The following is a 22,601-nucleotide window of genomic DNA, read 5'->3' on the forward strand; positions in this document are numbered from 1 at the left end:
ATGCTAAAAAATGAACTCATATCACAGCAATCGAACAGCACTAATTTAAATGTTGTCTTGCTCTTCTTGAATTACAACACCTTCCATTTCCTTCAATAACAAAAACAAACACGTTTTCAAACGGGAACCGGAAATTCAAATATCGTGAGTGTTCTGTTCTTTTTCTGTGTCCGAAGTACACAGGTTGGGACAAAAAGTTAAAATTGACGAATGTCTTCGGACCAGGTAGGTTCGGACCTTCGCCCACTTGACGCATGACGTCAGAGGGTCACGTGGACCAATCAGCGACGATTGTCCTTCGGACACAGTTTAGAACATTGCTATTGTAGACGGGCCTTTAACCACATTTTATCTTCCAACAACCGACGCAAAGAATTTCGTTGTTCAAAGACCATCTCAGCAAAACTGTCCATAACGGAACTCGTTAAACCATCGTAGTTTCCCTTGGAGCGTCAGGGCCGCTGACTACACCACCCGGCATAAATAATTTCCTGCAGACTACCACCATGTATAAATAATTGGAGCAGACAGTAGGTACTCACAAAATGCTGCGTCGCATCTGCGAAATAAACTCGCAAACTTGTAGTCCGCCATCGTCGCCAGTAGCGAGTTGTTTGAAACACAAGCCAAAACTTTCGATGTCCCGTCTGACCGCAGATTCGCGCTCCCAGGCCATCGTCTGCCTCCACACGCACACATATCCTAGGACAAATGGTCCCTGCTCGCGTCGCGGTCGAATTGCGAATCCCAGCTCAGTTCCAAGCGGGCACATGCCACCGCGCATGCGCCGACGTCATAACCCGGCCAGCTGAGTCGTTCTTGCACGCAACCCGATCGCCGCCGCACACCTGCCTCCCCTTCGCCCGGCAATAGAGGTGTAAAATTAACGAAAAAAAAAAGACGTACCCGTATGTATTCGTTACTATAACAATTAGTACTCGTTACTATCGTATCATTACGTTACTCGTTACTTCTGATACCGCATAACATGCATGTTATGTTGCAGCAACGAATCGAGTCGTATTGCGTACGCGTACAGTATGACGTCGCGTAAATAATAATAACAAATAGAATATAAACAATTAACAATGGTTGATAATTAACAGATTTTGTTAACCAAGAAACAATTAAATCTCATTAGAGCGGCTTTATTATATTATCTCTTTTAAGAACAAAAAAACGTGAAAATACGCGATAGTAAAAAAAACATAGGTACATATTTCTAATTTGTAAAAAATACTTTCTTACGTTGTTTCTGTTCCAATCTCAAACTTTGTCTACAGACACAATACCTTTAATAAACAGTAAAAAACTTGGACGACGGATTTCCAAATTATACTTTACTTAATAAACAAACATCGTTCTTTGTAACGTAAATTCATCGAATATGCGCGCGCATGCGTAAAACATACGAAAAATGCGAGTAACGAGATGCAACCGTATGTAACGTTTCGTTACTCGTACTAGATGGCGCACCCGTTACTCAGTACCGAATACATACGGTTTACTACAGCTCTACCCGGCAACACCTAACCGCGGACCATGGTAGAGCCGCGCGGGCGGAAAGAAAAAAAAACATGTTTAGCACGGTCTTTACAGGCTACCGCGACAAGTTTTGCAAAACGAAATTTACGGAAATTCAACTAAGACGAGTTACAGTCAATGACAGGCCCACTTCATTACAATTGCCGATAAAAAAAAAGTCTGCCTTTTATAACATCTTTAACTTAACTGACAAACATCAACGAATACTTAAAATAAAGTTCTAAAATATCAAATACACAGATGATATTAAAAATTAAATTTACCAGGAAAACTTACATTTTTAACTAAGGCCAGGCCACTGGCCACAAATGTTTCGGAAAATCCTTCTCAGTTTCAGTGCCATTGTATAACCGTTTCGTCATGTTGCTGGGTCTCTGAAAATCGCTTAACAAAAAGAGCCGAGAGAATCTAATTCACAACCGTGGGCTGTGCGGTAGTTTACATCACCCGATCTAAAGCAAATAATATACTTTAACCGTAGCTGCCGCCAGATATCGCGATATGTGCATTTCGTTAGCAAAGACCTGCTGAAATAAAGTTTTCATATTTACGAGTTATGATTGGACATATTAACATACTATATTGTATGTTTAAACAGAGGTTTTTTTTTTTTTGGCCTCAATCGGTTTTGGATGGTAACCAGTTCGCTCATCCCTACCCGGGCTATCATCTAGCGAATTCGGACACCGAGGCGAGGGTCACATGCTAGAACGAAGGCAGCAAACCTCGAAGCCCGCCCGAATCACCAGAAGGCAGAACGCGACCCACAACCTGCCGGATACGATCTCGCGCCTCGGCGAACAAAGACGCTCGAGGACGAATTTTCGGCTTTTGGTCAAACAATAAAAGGCGGATGTAGGGGGGGGGGGGATGTTTGGGGATAGGACACTTCCTCCCAGGGTAAACAGTCGTAAAAGTCCCGTGCTGCGAGCCAAAAGCCCAATCACGCCCCTAGGGCAAGCGAGCCCCCCCCCCCCCCCCCCCCCCACCACCCAAGGAGACCTTTTTGTCGAGGCGGAGGTTGCGAAACCCCTTCCCCTCCCTAAACTCGTCGCTGCACGTGTTCGAAAACACTTAAAAAAAAAAAATTAAAACAAAAGGAACAGCAGGTTGAATGCACGAGATTTGCCCACGATGTTTCACAACCTACTGATGATTCAAGGACCCTCGTGCGCGTAGGAGGAAAATTGATGTATTCTATTTTTCTGTTATGCCCGTCTACAACAGTCCGTTTCATTATTAAAATTTCACACCATCGCACGGGAAACTGTCCTGTCTACAATTACAATGTCCGATATCCGAATCCACCTATTTCCTAAGTAGTCACCAGATCGCAGTAAATATAGAGGGCCACAAATGTTTTCGATTGCTATTGTTTTCATGCATTGCAAATGAGTACGCAGCTAATATGTTGAATATTCACCTAACATATGAAAGTCGGAGTCAAATAATATTTATCCTGTAAGACAAAAGTAAATGCTAATAAATGAATTGATGTTAGAAAAAGAATAAAATCAGAGAATTATTTGGGGATTATTCATCGATTTTCCGTAGCTTAGATTCATATTTTGTTTGATTAAATTTAAAAACATTGTTCTGCAAACATAATATACTCAAGAAATGGTGGTAACGATTTAATAATCACTTAGCTCGCCAACCAAAACCCGCCATGAATGATATAGGCTTCGCAATTTGCCGTTCTTTCGACGTCGTAACCGATTTATTTCCGGTATAAAAGAATTAATTTTGTAAACTGATAAGATTACATAACCTTAAAAACGCACCAGATGCTTACACCATGACACGATTCCGACAGTTGTTGGAAAATAAGCCGTCCAGTGATAGCCCCAACATTTTTTCTAGTATGTGCTCTGTACATGTCCATATTTTGTGTATGGAGACGAGATGCCGGCCGTAATTGTTTCTCTCCAAGAATTTTTTTTAGAGGTGAGGCTGGGGTCACAAAAATATCGTTGTAACTCCCATAATACGGTAAATATCACATCGGTTTGAACGTATTTTAACTCGTAGGGGTGATACCGAAAACTTTTGTCTAAATACATTTTTAATAAGACTAACCACAATTGCAAGGGGTGGGACAAAAAACGGTAAACCTTCTTTTTACAGACGAGAGAGCCAAACGCCTAATCGTGAATCTTCGGGGTTTTTTTTTTGTTCATTGTAAATGTGTTGATAAAAGGATACTAATGGTCAATTAGGTTAGGTTAGCTACATTATAAATACTTTAAAACATTGTGGACGGTTGATTTGGTTATGATAGCTAAATTAAAGATACGGGAAAAAAAAGCGAGCATGAACTTCGGGTTTTGGCTCTCTCGTCTGTGAAAATTAGGCTTCCCACAAAAAACAAGCTTTGGAGAACAGAAAAAAAAATTCATAACTCCCTTAGAAGGGGCACACTATCGAATCCGTGTTTTGTCTGGCTCCATCTGATTGACAAAGTAAGTTCTGTTGGCGTGGTTGTTGGTTTAGGAGTTCAATACGTTCAAAGCTGTGCCTTCCTCAGCAAGTTACATTCTGGGCTTCAGACGGGACCAGCACCAAACCATCAAATGCGCCACAGCCTGGCTCGCAGACAACACACTCGAGATCGTCTGCCAGACTATCGGGCTGATCATTGCGGTGGGGGTGGGGGGACTACGGTGGTCAGCGGACTAACTCACAATAATTCCATGGTACATTCCATACGAGCAGCTATGAGGGGGGGGGGAGAAGCCGCCCCCCCCCCCAAACCCCTTTTCCATATCAGGGTGTCCCATAACAACGTCAAGCCGAGAACAGTTGACAGATCAGTAAATTACGGTTCTGAATTAAAAAAAAACTCCAAAATTCCAAAAGTGTTTTAGTTTTCGAGCTATAGCCATTTTTTTTACCAAAAGTTTTTAAATCCCCACCCTGCACCAAATGATTACATACTGTGGCTAGAAATGTTTGCAGAATAATCATAAATGCCCTGCCATAACGATACAAGATAAAATCAAAAATGCTATACTTTAAGAAGAGGAAACTATTTGGATGACTTATGCGGCAAATATTTTTGAATCGAGTAAAATTTAATTAGTCATACTGTAAAAATTAGTGCGCGTGTGCGTGCGTGTGCGTGCGCGTGTGTGTGTGTGTGTGTGTGGAGTCCACGCACGTCAGAAGTTAAACTTCGTGCTTATTATGCTGATTAGCTATAGACAGAGATGATTAGTATTTTTTCTTGAACCAGAGATAATTGAGAACATTAAGGATGAGAGTATAATCTCAAATTAATTGCTGCAGCATTTGAATTTGTATCTTCCCGCAACAGACGCAAAAAATGTCTAGTTCAAAGACAATTCGCATCATAGCAGCAAAACTGTCCAAAACGGAACTTGTTAAACCATCGTAGTTTCTCTTGGAGCATAAGGCCGCTGACTTCACCACCCGGCATAAATAAGTTCCTGCAGAATAACACCATGTATAAATAATTGTAGCAGACAGTAGTACTCACAAAATGCTGCGACGCATTTGCGAAATGAACTCGCATACTTGTAGTCAACCATCGTAGCCAGTAGCGAGTTATTTGAAACAAACGGCCCCTTCTCGCGTGGCGGTCGAATTGGGAATCCCGGCTCACGACTTTTGATTCTCTTCCAAGCGGTTACACGCCACATGCGCATGCGCTGACGTCATAATCCGACCAGCGGAGTAGTTTTTGCACGCAACCCGATCGCCTCCGCACACTTGCCTACCCTTCGCTCGGCAACAACCTGGGTGCTATTCCTAGGGAAGCCTTTTCACAGACGAGAGAGCCAAACGCCCGATCGTGCATCTTCGGTTTTTTTTTTTCCGTTGTAAATAAATATGGCGGTGTTGATAAAAGGAAAGACCATAAACAAGGCAACGGTATTTATTTGTACGCCGCCATATATTTCGTTTGCCGTGTGTCCGTGAATGTTTATTTTGGACAACTGATGATAACTAATGGTCAATTAGGTTAGCTACATTATAAATACTTTAAAACATTGTGGACGGTTGATTTGGTTAGGACAGCTACATATTAAAAAGTTACTTGCTAAGCAACCATAAAATGATTCTACAGTATTTTTAACGTAGCTATACTTACCTAATATAACCAACCATCCAAAAAGTTTTAAAGTATTTATAAATGTATGCGAGCATGAACTTCGGGTGTGGCTCTCTCGTCTGTGAAATGAAGGCTTCCCCTATTCCCACGGAGCTTCTGACGCAGGGCACTGCTACAGGGGGGTGTCGCGGGACTGTTTCCCACGATGTGTCAGCCGCTAGAGAGCAGCGTAGACGCAGCCGCACTCAAACACGGCCGAAGGAAAGGCACCATTCACAGTTGGGCAACATGATAAAGCGTCGCTAATTGCAACTCTACGAGAGGTTAGTTTCATCGTGTTCCGATGTACAGTACACTCCCGATTATCCGCGAAATGAAGTGGCAGTGCCACCGCGGATAGTGAAAATTGCGGATAATCCGCAAAAGAGCCGAAAATGGGGGGGGGGGGGGGGGGAAAGGTTAACATTAATTTCAACTTAAAAATCTAAACATTTATGTACAGTAAAAGTTTCAATTAACAGTAAAAAAAATTTTAATGCTGCTAAAATTGTAATATTTTACTGAATAATTAACATAAAATACATTTCAGAAATGTAAATATAAAAATGCTCAACAATACGACTAGAAACGAAGTGCGACAGAGACAAAAAATAGCAACGCATGCCAGCCTACTGCGTGAGTTCCGAGAAGGCCTGTGGCGTTTTACTGTACATGTACTGCACACAATACACTCGTCAGTAGAGTTCAAATTTTCCCACTTGTAATAAAATACAGATTTACATATGTTATGTATTTTTTCGTAGCGTGCGCGGATCATCCGCCCGCGGATAATAGGGAGTTTACTGTAATCGAAATGCCTCGTCACCGGTTAACAATACTCGATTGATTAGATGTTTGTAACAACCTCATATAGCTCTTATTTGGAAAATATATGTTATTTCAGCATTCCCCTAGCATAGTTGCAGTAGTATGCCTTCATACAGACATACGCCCAGGATAGATATTCATCCGTTATAATTCCAAAATTTTTAATTGGAACTTAAGAGCTAGATTTTTGTACCTCCTAAAATTACATCTGGAAGGCATTATTTTTTTTTTACACGTAGATTAGCAGCAGAGAACCAAATTAAATACGTTGTGTTTTTATTGGATTTATGAAGCCATTTTTATGAGACCACTGTCGTATTATTTCATATTATTCGTTTTCTGTATCCATGGTGTAAAGCAGTTTTTTCTTGGCATAAATGTTAAGTCATCTGCATAAAGGTGACATTTGATATGAGTTACTTGGCTTGCTAATTATTTAATGAAGATGTAGAGATAAACAAAAGGTTAAAGATCTAGGATAAGCCATTGAGGAATGTCCCTTTTAAAAGTATTCCGCGTTGACTAGCGATCATTAAATGTGACGCACTGATGATTCAACCTTTGATACGCGAACATTCAATAAGCTACGCAATTTGACTAATACGTCATGGTCGACCGTGTCGAATGCTTTACTACTGACGATCAGTTATCAGCACACACACGCGTTTTTCCTCGTTCATAGACGTATGTACGTTTAGAAGTGCTGTTTTCAGGTCAGAAAATAGTTGAGTAATTATAAAATAGGTTGTACCTATAAAAGTAATTTGAGCTAAAATACGGTAACTTAAAAATACTTATATCAGGAGCACGTTTAACATACGGCGAGTAGTACTTCAGAAAATAAACCACGCGATATACACACATGAGCATATGTTCCCGTATTTCGTTTCTAAACGGTATTTTTATAAGAGTGAAAATGGCTAAAACGCGCGTCTTCAGAATAATTTTTAGGCATGAAACACCCGGTCCAGATTATTGAAAGCACTCAAGGGACTTGCATTACACCTTTATCTTCGTTTCTCAGCGATGTAACGTTATGGTAGTCACTCAAAATCCCTAGTTGTCCTATGCACGACGAGAAGACCTGCGTGCTAGTTCAGTCTTGTGCTTAGAGGCGATACCGCGCTATAAGCACCAGCGAGCGTCACACTTACAGCATCCCGCCACACTAGGCGGGCCCCTTAAAGACACGTTTACATTGATTCGCACATAGGTACCTTAGTACATTATCTAAGTTGAAACTGAAGGAGGGGAAAAAAAGAAATACTAATGTGTTTACTTCATAAACACTAACTTAGCTAGGCCACCCTGTTTTAGGAAATTTATATTACACCAATACACACTCCAAGTCAGAGAGGATTGTTAATACAACTACATAAAACCAAATATCATTCGCGTTTTGTCACTAATGCTACATCAAGAACGTGAAAAAGTATGGACATAAAACTGAAATATATATTTAAAAAACAAGTTAATAACGCAAAGAAATAAATTAAGATATTATTATTTAGATCACCCAGTAGAAATTAAAAATAAAGGATGCCGGCACGTACTAGAACGTGTATTTAACTAGCCCCCCCCCCCCCCTTTTTTTTTTTGTTTAAAGTATGTATATGTCCACAGTATTTTAAAGTCACTTGTGTAAACATTTCCTGGTGATTGCTTTCAAATTCTTTCCTTTCGTTGGTGGGAAGGCTAAAACTTTATTACGATTTCGGAAGGGAGCCACATCCTCCTTACACAGAAACTTTGAAACTAACAAGGTTGCAAGAGCTCCAGTGGTAGAAAAGGCGGTTACGCCTGTCTGTTCAGGGACGTTTAAAATAATAAAAAATAAAGGGGGAAAAAGAAAGAGAACCGATAGTCCATATAATTCCAAAGAAAGGGGAGGAAGTAACCCTCCCCGCCTCCCTTATTCAACCACCCCCACCGCACAGAGCTTCTATCCGTCGCCGATGTCAACTCTGACGTGTACACCGGGAGGCCTCGTCGTATTTCATCGCCGGGTACGTGGGCAGGCGCTGTCTCCCGGCGGGAGGGAAGGCTTCGGAACGTCTCTGTCGCCGTCAACCCGCCGAGCTCACCCACCCACAAACCAAGGGGAGGGGGGAGGGGGGTAGAGGAAAGACGAGGGAAGCCTACAACTCACGTAGTTTCGGTTCCCTGCAAGAATTTCCGAAGATTTCCGAAGTTTTGCGTTTTGGTATTAACTAACGCCACTTCAGCCGCTAAATCAGAAGTTTCCAATGAAAAACAAGCATGTTGTGACTGACCTAACCTAACCTTACCCTTCGATTTTTTTTTTTTTAATTTCAATTTTTGAGAGAAATCCGAAGTTGCACGAACGTGGTAGGGAACCGAAACTACGTGAGTTGTAGGCTTCCCGACGTAGACACGCAGCTGCCTGTCCTGCCGCCATCTTCCTTGCGAGGTCATCGCTGGGTCCATATCGAATCCTTCCTTGCGAGGTCAGCGCTGGGCCCATATCGAATCATTCCTTGCCAGGTCAGTGCTGGGCCCATATCGAATCGGGAGTGTGCGCGCGCACCCTCCAAAAAAAAAACAATGCGAGATCCGAATAAGGGCTGGCTTCCTATAACTCCTTTCGTCACGCTGCTTCAGCAGACTGAAAAATGGGAAGGTTTCAGGCATAGCGGGTGGTCGCGAGGAAGAAGCGAGTCTTTCATTGTCCACCAGGAAACACATGACCAAAAGAGGCACAAACCCCTCCAAAACTTTTCTTTTTGTCTAAAGCTGAAGTATTTGTACAGGGTCAAGAGTCGACTATGCTTAGTAAAATAAATTGTGCATAACACTGAAAACATTAAAATGTTTCCCCGTAAACGCAGTTTCTACCGTAAGACTCTCGATAAGGCCATCAAAATAATCCAGAAACGTTATCCTAGAAAAGCTGTCACTAGCGAGACCGTATCGGCACCATTCAATAAATTTTAAAAGTTATGAAATGGTGCCTATAATGTCTCGCTAGATTACACTACATGATTTATATTTATATTTAAACCTGCAAATACACTTCATTATCCCCCCTATATTTTTCAAAATGTAAAATAATAATAATAATAATTTCTTGCGTAAACAAATTTTTTGAACGTTTTTATTTTTTCAAAACGATTTTACAAATCTTAAAATACTGAAGAAAAAAAGTTCTGAAATCAACGTAATGGTTTAGTATTCACAACATTTTTGATACTTAAAAATGTAGTTTTTCATAATAAGTATCAAAAATTTAAAAAAAATCGTGTCTTGAAAACTAAAAGTCGTATCACAATGTTTTTTTGGGTACCTACATAGATGTCTCATGGGTCATGGTTTGCACTATCACAAAATATACTTGAAATAATAACTAAAAAATAAAAAAACTAGGGTAATTTTATACTAAATAAGTATGCGGTCAAACTTTTGTTAGGCAGCTGTACTAGTAACACTCATGACATGTACTCCATGTATTTATTATAAACAACTTAAATCCCCCACGCATTAAATATCAAAACTAAAGTCCATGTCGGTAACAATATAGTTTTGAGGTGTTTAGCGCACGAAATCTCGAATATTGTACACTGATATATTTAAAATTATTGATATGTAATCACGCCTCTATAATAACAGCCTCGACCAGAATGCTGGACACAAACAGTCTGCCGAGTTATTAAAAAATAATCTAACTGAAAAAAAAAAAACCCTTGGGGCTCTAAATTCACAGACACACAACCAAGGGAATACTGAATGAATGTGTGTGAGATTTATAACAGTATCATAATAACAATATCAATTATAAATCTTTTTCTATTTAAAACAATCTTAATATGTTTTAGGTCAGTATTTAATTATATTTTTATATCTAATACAATATGTAATATGGTTATTTTTAGTACTAATATTTTATGTTAAATTGGTAGATGATTCATCAGTAAATGCTGTAGGTACTTTTGTAATTTGTTAGTATGTATTTTCATGTTTCATTCCTAGATTTAACTTATTACACGTTGTTTATGACTCAAGGTTCAGTGTAAAACAAGGCGTACACGCCTTAAGTACGCCAAACAAAAGTCGAATAAATAAATAAATAAATATTTTTCCCAAATACTTATACCTCTGCTTATTCCATGTCAGTCACGTACTAGTTGTGTCCTGTTTGTATTTGTGCTTTGTTTGTATTTATATTGATAATGTTAATTTTTTTTTAAATAAATTACAGATTTTGTTGAAAATAAATTAATTTATCTCAACGGACATGTAAGTTTGAACTAGCGTATCTAAACTGGGGGAGGGGGGGGAGAGAGAGAGAAAGAGAGAGAAAGAGAGAGAAAGAGAGAAAGAGAGAGAAAGAGAGAGAAAGAGAGAGAGAGAAAGAGAGAGAGAGAAAGAGAGAGAGAGAAAGAGAGAGAGAAAGAGAGAGAGAAAGAGAGAGAGAGAAAGAGAGAGAAAGAGAGAGAAAGAGAGAGAGAAAGAGAAAAAGAGTGAGAGAGAAAGAGAAAAAGAGAGAGAGAAAGAGAAAAAAGAGAGAGAGAGAGAGAGAAAAAAAAACTGACTCCCTTTAAGTGTCTAGCGGAATCTCGGCATTTTTCGAGAAAGACAACTCCTCCCCGTCATAAACATTGTGGGACCCTTCGCCAATCACCAACTTGGCCGGCTAGGGATACAGAAGAGAAAGCGAGCCTCCGAGTGGCGCGGCGACCAAACACATCTTCCTCCCCTCCCCAACCCCTTCCCGCACACAAGACGGGTATATCCTGCTGGCTCCCGACAAAGGATGACTGCTGCTAGTTTCCGAAGAGTTTTGGCCGAACGTGGTCCGAAATGTCCCGACAGCGCGGCAGTCTTTCTCTCTCTCGGGTTTCGCGTACCCTGCTGGCCTCATCAAAACTATATTAATTTGGATTAACGCCAGTATCTTTACTCACTTTTGCTTCTAGTTTGTTTAACACTTCAATGTTTTTTCCTTCCTTTTTTTATTATATATATTTGCCATTGGGAAGCAGCAACGCGTGTCACAGGCAGCCGGCGACAGTCAATTTTCGCCACTGCAGATGTCATCGCGAACGTATGGAATTCTTAATGAAAAACTTTAGGAACTGATTCATCGTGATTATTACATTCGGAACATATTTACATTGGTTTTTTTTTTTAGATTTAAAACGTGTCGGTTCAATAAATAATGCGCATCGCTCTGTCGCGAAACTAAGCGAGAAGTGTGTCGTCGGCGGCAGCTCCACCAGGTGACGAGGATTCCAGACTAAGGAACTCAACTCCGCGAGGGGGAGGGGGGGTCGGGGTCCACCCCACCCCCCTCAGCGCTTATACCATCATGCGTCTCTCCGTCGTCCGGTTAAGTCGCAGAGACGTCCTACGGTAAGTCGCAGACATGGGCGTCGCAAGGGTATATTTTTTTGGGGGGGACTGCAATTGATTTAGTTGTTGAGCAATATCCATCCCCCGGGAAAATTTGGGGTTTTAAGGTGCTAAAAGGTGGTTTTTAGGCATTTTTCTTTCCTAAATATTCTAATTATAGTTGGTTGCAATATATAATTTATTTTTTATAAAAAATATTTTCAGAGAAAAAATTTGTAAAAACACAGTGCTCATATTACCACAATTGGACTAAATACACCATGCGCAACATATGGGTTATATCACAGAAATCATATTTTTAATATAAATACGAAACTAAATATATTGACGAAATTGAAGACTTTTATTATTGGGGGGGACGTGTCCCCCCGTCCCCCCCGGTTGCGACGCCCATGGCCGCAGAGACACAGAGTAAAGCCGGAATTACCATTGACAGTAATGGCTAAAAAAAAATCTATATCCATCCGTCAGTCAAAAGCTTGGTAGTTTTATACTTTTGACGGACGTACTGGTGAAATTATAACCTCCAAATGTCTACAAGGGTTCTGCGTATCTAATTTTACTAAAGCACATTTGTTTAGTTGTTTAGCTGAAGGAAGAAACAACATTGAAGCCAAAGTTATTTTTATGCGCAGCATCAACTGGCTAACAGTCCACGTACTGATAGCAAATCTGAAGCCAAAGTTTGTTTTAAGTGCAGTAGTCAATAACTTATATCATATTTTCAGCCTATGCTTCCGACACATTCATGGACAACAACGGAGGCATGTTAGCCAGTTGGAGAGACAATATGTTAGCTTATAAATAACACATATTGGTCATCAACTGGCTAATATTCCAACGTACTGAGGGCACATCTGAAGCCAAAGTTTTCTTTATGTGCAGTAGTCATAATTTGACAATATCATATCTTCAATCTATGGTTTTGCCAAAGGAAGAAACAACTGCAGAAGCATGTTAGCCAGTTGACGAGGCACTATGTTAGTTTGTACAAATAATACAGATATACCTATCATTAGCTGGCTAACATTCCAACATACAGAATGCATGTTTCAAGAAGAAAAACTGAAGATGGAACCAAAGGGGCATGTACAATGTCAATGATGTATTTCTTTCAGTTTACATATGTGTTTGTATAACTGTTATTTTTAAAAGTGCTGCAAAATTAGATTGGTGCAACAGGGAAAGAAAACTATTTTATGCTCTTCTAGACAGCATTATGACCATGTTTTTTTTTCTAACCTTGAATTTTCACAACAACCGGCAAGTGAAGACACTAGCGCAGACAGATGTGGTTTACAGGTTCAAGCCCTCAAACATAACACATGTTTTATCCGACCTTGAAACGTGTACTTGAACATAAATTTGCAGTTAAATAGCACGTTGACAGGTGCTCCCATTCAAAATAGGAATTGAACCTGGCCTGCATAGTTCACTTTAGCCTTATTGACAAGAGTTTAATATGTAATCCCTTGCGAATTCACAAAATGCAATGTAATTTAAGTTAGCTCATCAACTAGCCACTCACTTTGCTTCAGCTGATATGAAACCTTAGTGATAAATTATAAAACATCAAAAATAAACTCTTCCAAATTATAACTTATAAAAACTTTTCACAACCTAATCTAATTCCTCTTATTGACCGTAAAAAATTTTAAAAAGTACTCTTCATCCGTAATTGTTATACAGTCAAAACAAATTGTTCTAGTTGTTTAATACTGTCTTGTATGTTGTTCTTTGTGTTTATGATTTTTGTTGCCTGTCTTTTTTACATGTGTTTATCTTTACTTGTTTCCTGTTTAGTTGTACTGTGTATATGTATCGCATTTAATTTTATTTTCATGGACACCACTGAAGTTTCATAACTGTTAATGTAAATGTTACAAATTTTAAAAAAAATTATAACCACCCAAGACAGCAACATGATTCAAGATTAACTTACAGAAAACCTCTTGTGATTAAATGAGTTTTACTCATACTGCATATTCAACACTAACAGACTTTGTGAGCATGCTCACACCCATGTTAAGATTTATTTCTTAGTGATCTTGATCAACGTAACTGAGGCTTACAAATGCTGTTAATTTTTTTTATTTACAGCCAGACTTAGTTTAGAGGCCAACTAAATTTTATTGACAACATCCATTGCTCTTTTGGATATTTTGAATACTGCAGTACAAAATGTTTACTAAATTTTTATTATTTAGCATATCTACACCAATGGAAAAAAAATTTATACCGAGAAAACTATTCCTTAAAAGTCACCTTTTTATTGATATTTTACATGGTTCCCACACCAATACTTCAGCTAATCTCTCAAATAGTTTTTTCCTGTCTCATCTGTCTGGTAAGTAAATAGATATATTACAATACACATGATTATCAAATCACATATCAACAAACATACCTATATAACATGCAGAAATTACTACTACAAAATGTTTTTTTTTGTACAAGACTGTGTATCGTTAGAATTATCTCATTCAACTAGCAGGAAAAAAAATCCAGTCTGAAAATAAAACATTAATTCACCCATCTTCGAAACTAGGTATACAAAACTGATTGTAACCTAGTGAGATACTATGGAAATTTAACTTAACTTCAAATTAACACACAGTTGTTTGCATTCCTAATGTTTAATTGATGTTTGTAAAACTCGTACATGGATTATTAATAGCACACAAATATTAACTAAAATACCTATGGTTTTAAGATATTAAAGATTATGAAGTATGATACGAAAAACTGCTGACACTGTTAAGATTTCCTTATGTTTTATAGGATTTAAAAATAACTTTACAATTCCCTGAGTTTTTCTTGTATGCGGGACCTTGGTTATATTCCCCCGATAGAATATTAAAACACGTTTTGTTCTGTAGGTGTACATGTGTTAGACCTGGCACCACATTTAAGAGCAATGCTAAATTCAGAACACATCTGGTATGTAGAGCTTCAGAAAACCACACAATCTGAAAACCTCTCAGCATATCCCGAGTCAACTGAGGTTGGATGAGTAGTTCAGTCTCCATATTTTGTTTTTATAATGTATTTTAAGAAGGGTGAAAATAGCTAATAGCATATTTTCAGAATAAATTTTAGGCATGAAACACCCAGTTCAGATTCTTAAAAGCACTCAAGGAACTTGCATTACACCTTTTATCTTCATTTCTCCACCATGTGTGATCAAATGTCACAGTTGTCATACACATTACGATAAGCCGCCTTTCGCTTACGAGGCGATACAGTGCTAGAAGCACTAGTGTCACACTTATCATCACAACTTACCAACACAAATACACTCCTGACTATTTGGGACCCATCTTGGTATTTAATGATTTTGAGGTTTATTAATATTTAGGCCTGTATTTTTTTTTTTATTTAAAGATTTGCTGATACATGGCTAAATGTTACAACATACAAGTTTTACTATTACACATTTAATTTCCTCTTAAACAGCAAAACACATGGCCTCATAGGAAAAAATATATATATTATTAGACTAGTCACAACACCATAGTACTGGTTTTCAGCTGATATTGACATTGAATCTACAAAACTCATCCATGATGTTTATTTTACTTTGTCTAATAATAGTAAATTTTTGCAAAATAATTTTTTTAGCCTGTGTCCAATTGTATGTAAAATGTAGTCCCAGAGGTCATGGTAACTAATAAAAAAATTGTTTTACTCTCCAAGGTTTGGTTAACTCTGAAGCTTTCATCAACAAATCACAACCAATTGTTTGTCACAAGGGACAAGATTATATGGTGAATTTCAATAAAACTGAAATAACCACGAAAAGCATGTCTACGAGAAATTCAAGTTAATACTTCACAAAGCACTGAAATGCAATTAAAATCATGAAACTAAACAGTATTTTCTTTCAAAACTTAACTCTAATGACAAATACCTAATCTTTTAAACATTAAATTCAATAAAAGTCATTTAATTAGCATTACAGTTGTACCACAATTCAATAAAAAAGATTGGAAAAAGTTTACTTTTTAAATTTTGTCTTTTATTAGTACCTAATTTTTACATTAAGATGCTAGATAATTTTTTCTAACACACAAAAAAAATTATTTGTTGAAAAGTTAGACATGCTTATTACAAATCATTATAGCGAAAAAGTGCACCATGTGTCAGTCTAAAGGACACCGTTTGTACCATGGAAAATTTAAGTATCATTTTTGTTCACTAGTTCACTATCGTTTTTAATAAAGAGATTTCATAAAAAAATAAATATTAAATTGGCCTGAAAATAAAACCATATAATCTTGTCTCTAATCAATGGTTAAATTGAGCTAAAAAAAGCAGTAACTCATGAAACTTGGAGTGAAAACTTGCTGCTTGAGGTTATGCGACTTAAGCCGGAGTTACAATAGCCCGACGCCGCCGACACGAGCCCGACACGACAAAATATGGAACTTGACCAATGAAAAATTAGTTTGCAGTGACATCACCTCGACGAAAACGCCGACAGAAGTAGAGTCTATTTCTAATCCTGTCGTGTCGGGACAGGCACGACGGATATTTTAGTCAATGTTTACACCAACATGACAGAATAAAATACTTACAAATTTCCCTTTTCGGTATTTAAATTATACAGGAACGAAATTTTGTTTCGTATTGTGTTCAGGCCAGAAGCTGTAGGCCACAAAATAATAAATTTAAACAAAAGAATTATTTGTTCTGTGACAATACACAAGTAGAGAAGTTATTAGAATGAATATGGATAAGTATAGCGATGAGCTATTAATAAATAAAGTCCAATAAATAAATAAAGCCAAATCAAAAGTGTTGTTTACATAAATATATAAAGCCAGAAAATATTACACTATTTATATATTTTTAAAGTGTATTGCTTGCTTGCCGTTTTAGGAAATGCCGGTGGCTACCTACGACCAAAATATTTTCGTCAGGGTATTGTAACTGAACGAACTAAATTTCGCCATGCTGCAGTTCAGCAGGGCATTGTGTCGGGCTCGTCGTGTCGGCGTCGTCGGGCTATTGTAACTCCGGCTTTACTTTGTTCATAGATCTTGACCAGCTAGTTTGCATTCTGTTTCAAACTTCAAAACTTTAGCCAGATGTAAAACTAACATCCTACACTGAACTATCATTATCAACTGCTTCCCACCTGTATTAGATTAAAAAGAGACAAGAAGTGTGAAGGAAAGACAGAGACATGTGACAGAACGAGAGGAAGGCCCGCTGACCGGGAAAGCACTGGATAGCAGATGTAAGGAGAAGTGTAGTAGCCAATAGCAAGGCAGCTTTACGGGATAAGTCCCCAGCTAGGTAGATTTTTCTGTAAGCTTGGCGATATGCCGTGCTTCGTCAGTCTTGTGCAAGGGCCGGGCTGAATGGTCGTGCTATCTGGGTGATTGCATTGTAAAATTAATTTCCAACTTTTTTTTTTAAATTTTAATTACATCGTCAAACAGTTTCCGAGAAATATTCTAATCCTTGACAAAGTTTTACACCCCACTACTTGCTTAAGTAGGTGTGAGTTTTTTTTCGTGTGTTTTTTGTTTGTGCAAGAAACAGCCGTTGTCTTAGCCGGGCACGACTGAGACTTGTTACAAGTTATTTTTCAACTTTCTACTTTGTTTATTTCATTTATTCATAGGATAGTAATTACGGTGTGCCGATTATGTGCATGCATTCACATAGGCCTACATAGTTATTAGTGATAGTATTGGCAAAATACAGAATACTGATAACCTTTCAAGTATGGGAACTGTAAATTATTATTAACAAAAATAGTATTATAAACTAAATTGAAATAAAACTCAATTTCAAACTTTTAGTTTTGCATGGTTACGGTATGATATGGCATACTGAAAAAAAAAAAGGGCAAAACTTTCCTTAAAACAATATTAATTAAACAATCTTCATTTTTAATTTATGATACTTTGATTTTCAAAACAAAACAAATTCAGCTACTGTATTATTTTATTTGATGTGGGTGATTAGTTTTAACAATGAAAACAAACAATTGGCCCTTGCCGTCAGTAAATGGTATAGTGATGTGAGTACATAAATATGGTATGGTATATTTTGTGTTTGATGTTAAATATGTCCAGAAATGGAAAACATTGATTCACAATGATAATTACCCTGACTGATTGTTGAATGTGATTGAAAGAGAAAAACTTGATGCATAACAGTCTTGCTATAAAGAAACAGAAGACAAAGCAGACGAGACCCGATAAACAAGTGCGAGAAGTGACCTGTCTGAATGTATGTTATGAAAAGAAATCGTACATTCTTACACATCACATCTTGTTCTTTGTTTATACATCAACTAAACAAACACTTACCTGGTGATAAATTACATAGTAAACTACTCCAGAGTTGAGCATCAGTAGACGGATTTTATCCTGAGGAACTAGCTTGGAAAATTAGTAACTTGCAATCACAGTCCAGCTCTGCAGCCAATATACAATCCAAAATTCATATGCAAATTACACTTTCTCAGGTACTGTAAAGTTTAGAATTAGCAATGGGTCAAATCCTGATCTTCTCGAATCTGAATATCAAATTAGAGATTTCCTCTAATATACCCCTTGAAGGTGTCATGAGTCAACAATAAAATAACGTACAATAAAAAATATTAACTATGGTGTTGAACCATTCTACCCGTTAAATGGTTGTTTCACAAGAATCTGAGGGTTAACAATTAACATGTATGTTACAATAAATCATACAACCTTTATGTTTATGTTCTAGTTCAACAGCTATAGATACCACCTACTAGGTCCTACTACACAAGCTGTTTATATGCATAAGTTACATCTACACCAGACTAGAGTTTCAATGGAATCATTTGGTGTTGAAAAACAAACAAGCATAATGCAGCACAAAATGGATTATTACCAAAGATATAGCCAATGCAATCACTACCAAATTTGGCTGTCATGTTTTATACAGCAAAAAGCTATCAAAAAGCATTAATCAAAAATCCTCAGAGTTAACCAAATAGAAAAGAACTCTTTAGAAGAAAAAAAGAATTTATACATCAAAAAAGTTATTTTGAAGAATCTTTCAACAAGGTGACCTGAGGTTTTTAATGCTCAATCAAAGCAGCCATTGATCAAAATCTAGGCTTTAAGGGACAAGGATATGGCCACAAAAGAAATGACATTGTCTAGCGCTCTAAAGTGACCTAAGAGGCGAGTGCAACAGTGACTATAGGAGTTGTATGTGTTATTAATTCATACAGACCTTATTTTCACTGTTTTATTCTCTCTCACATGCTTCACAATACCTTAGTGTCCACATTCTGAAAAGTCAGTGAATTTACTTGAAAATTTGTAAAAGTCCAGCAAATTCCCAAGTGACAGTAATATGAGGGTAAAATGTTATGATCCAGACTGTCATCACCCATAGAGTGAAATCATTCAGTATTTTTTTTTTTTCCAAATTGTGATTAGTGCACAGTCATACACACTTAAAATGGTGTATGCAAGGTTCTGTCTGAAATAAAGTGGAGAAAGAACTAGTCCAGCAATGAGGAGGGGGTTGAGTGCTGGATTATTTTAATTTATTTAAAAAAATGCAAAATAAAATTATTTTAAAAAGTTACTCTGGGAAATTTTAAATTTTGGTCAGGAAAAGTAAAGGAAGATTTATAAGATAATTGTGTGGACCTGATTCTGTTTTGCAGCTGCATCGCAACTGTAGTTGCAGCGACTGCTTTAGGTCACCATAAAAACTATCATATGAATAAAAACCAAAATGAGATTGTATCTTTTATAAATTCTATTGGAAATACTTTAGGCACGAATATGTTCAAGGAGGCAATGGCCATTCCTCAATGGTCAGAAAATGGTCCACGCTGATGAAAAAATTAGTAAATGGATGAACACTTACTCCTCTATAAGAAAATCAAAACTGAGCTAAATGAAATTATAGCAATGCAAATGCTTCATAAACATATGTACCACAACTAGTTATACTGCGTGCCATGTATCTAAGACCCTGAAGGCAGCAAGAATGACGTTTGTCATTGCTGTCACAGTTTTCTGTTTTTCTCGAGACAGCATGGCAGTTTATAAATGGTAGGCCTGCATGAAACTTCGACTAAAAGCAAATTAATAGAAGCTTGAAACTACACTGAAATTTGTAAAAAAAAATTAAATTCCAGTCAATGAGCATAACATTTCAATACACGGGAAAGTAAAAAGTAAAATTGGTCTGAACTTTTGAACACATACTGGCAAAAAAAAGAACTCAAAGTTTCGGTTGTGATGCAAAGCTTCACATATGAATTACATACACATTTGCTTTTATGAATGCTCAATATTAATATGATGCATGGTTATTTTATAATTTTTATTAAATTATGTTATATTAGTGCCCAATTAGTTAATCACTTAATCAGTACAAACATTACAAATGTTAAATGATTTTCTTTCTCAAACTTCAATCCCGTAGTTTGTCAAATAAGTGTAATTATTATTGTAAATTTGTGTTCTCATGTTTAAAAACATTTAAACACTGTAATAACACACAGAAAAAAATTACCCACACTAATATTTACTTACTTTCTGTTTTGTCGTCTGACTTCTTTGCAATGTGCATTGCAATTTTTGTTTGAGAGCAATATCGGGGGAAAAAAATAGCTCAATGGTGTACAGTAGCATTTAACACACACAAAGTCCTACACCAGCACAAAAAGTGTGTCGTCCGGTCCCACGTGCGTTGCCTCTCTCTCGAGATCCTGCACATGAGGAGGCCTACCTTGTTGGTGAGGCACTGCTGGAAGTCCGAGGGCATGTCGACGACCGAGACGCGGTCGTGGGGCCTCTTGGGGCCGCTCACGGACGACTGCACATTCGCCAGGTTCAGGGTCACCACCTCGGAGTACACGGGGTCCTGGTCCTGGTTGCTGAAGTCCCGGTACAAGCCCACAGCTCGCAGGTAGTCTTCCACGAGCTGCACTTTCTCTTCATCCCGGTCTGGGCAGGAACAACAACAATAATACTATACGTTCTCACGTTCGTAAAGGAAATAAAATTGTTGCAAAATCGAACATAAAAAAAAAATTCATAAAAAAACGATTTAGCCCCTTCAAACAACAGAACAGTGGAGCTAAATGAAGGAGAGCATAAAATTACCGAGAATAAAAAGATAAATTTGAAACTAAGAGTAACAAAAATAAGCATTCCTATTCAAAATTCAAACTGACGTAATTTCTTTTCGATACATTAAAAAAAGGTTTGTTTTAAGAAAGGAAAATTTTTTTGTACAGAAATTGGAACTTATATAATATTTGATCAAAAACAGTGAACCGAACGTGAGCCAGAACTTAACGCATAACTATCATTGTACTACACACTTACCACGAAAGAGTGCAGGCTATCGGCACTAGTCAGAGAGTGTGCGTTGCATGCAATCGGCGAGATATTGATATTCGACTAAGTGCATGTGCTCTATACGGGAATTCACATAACCAAACAAGAATGATGCTAACTAGCACTGGACTGGCTACATTTTTTTAAGCAATACACAGTGGCAACGAAGACAAACAGATAAAGGATATAATTTTTGAAAAATATTTAAAAGGATATTTACACATCACACAACTTCGTATTTCTGTTAATTAAATAAGTAAGTTGTAATATCTGAATAAAAATTATATTTAAACTTTAAAATTACCTACATAAAGCGCTTGGGATCTAACTGCGGGACCAAAATCATCATGTAATTTTTATGCAAGAATTTTTTCTCCAAATTTTGACTCCTTATAATGGTGCAAAGATTATGCCCATGCAATGATTATGCGTGTGCAACAATTATGCGATAAAATACTGTAGTTATTAAAAATAGCATGACATCTGGCATAAATTTGAACAGCAGTTATAAAATTTTAAAAATTACCAGCATTTAAATACCTTAACCAAAATTATGTTATACACTAGGGATGTGCGAAAGTGACTTCATCCACACAAAATGAAAGTGAAAGAAAATTTATCAAGTTTCGCGAAAGTGAAACGAAAATGAATTTTTCTATGAGATAAATATATTCTTAATGAAAGTTAAGCGAAATTTTTTAATTAAAGAAAAAGTGCGCCAAAATTTGCTCTTCAGTAATAAATTCTATAACATAAATTATTTTGGTGCCTTTTGATGTATATATAAATATTACTTTTTAATATAATCATCATCCGCCCTAGACCACACAACACAGCTCCATGTCACTCGTAAATTTCAAGAATCAATCCAGATCTTTCAGCGCACAGACTATTTCCTTTACAGTCGTAATGTCACAGTCTATGATAATATATTTATCACGTGCATGATACTGATGAAAAAACACGTGAATACTGCGGAACGGCCGCCATCTTGCACCACTGTCACACATGGCTAGCTCAGGAAGCTGTAGACCAGGCAAGGGACATCGTCAAAACAAAACATAACAAATGGTTGCTGCCAAGTGGTCATTACACGCAGTGACTTGTTGACCTTTTTGTCTAATTGGCTGTATATTATGAGGATTTTATATGCCAGAGTACGTAAAATTTAAATAAAGCGACAACAATCTTTTTGTTTGGCAGTGCGCAAATAAAAGTAGGTACGTTCTTTGTTTATGTGTATACGGTAAATACTAAATAGTGTACTAACAGTTCTGGAATGTATGTTTTACGAATAAAGTACCTACACTACTGTTTGAAAGCAAATGAATCGGGTAATTTTTCAAATATTTCATGATTTTGTTTTGATACTGTAATCATGT

General features: G+C 37.4%; 1 protein-coding gene across 1 annotated transcript in view; it reads right to left on the reverse strand.

The window, feature by feature from the left end:
• Window positions 1-22,601, reverse strand: part of LOC134536325 (cytoplasmic aconitate hydratase-like) — an 80,826-nt gene that overhangs the window by 38,582 nt on the left and 19,643 nt on the right. The window contains exon 9 of the mRNA XM_063376078.1: window positions 20,501-20,823. Within this exon, the coding sequence (XP_063232148.1) occupies window positions 20,501-20,823 (323 nt within the window). The remainder of the gene's footprint in view (window positions 1-20,500; window positions 20,824-22,601) is intronic.

This window comes from Bacillus rossius, chromosome 10, assembly GCF_032445375.1.
Source record: "Bacillus rossius redtenbacheri isolate Brsri chromosome 10, Brsri_v3, whole genome shotgun sequence".
Taxonomy (NCBI): Eukaryota; Metazoa; Arthropoda; class Insecta; order Phasmatodea; family Bacillidae; genus Bacillus; species Bacillus rossius.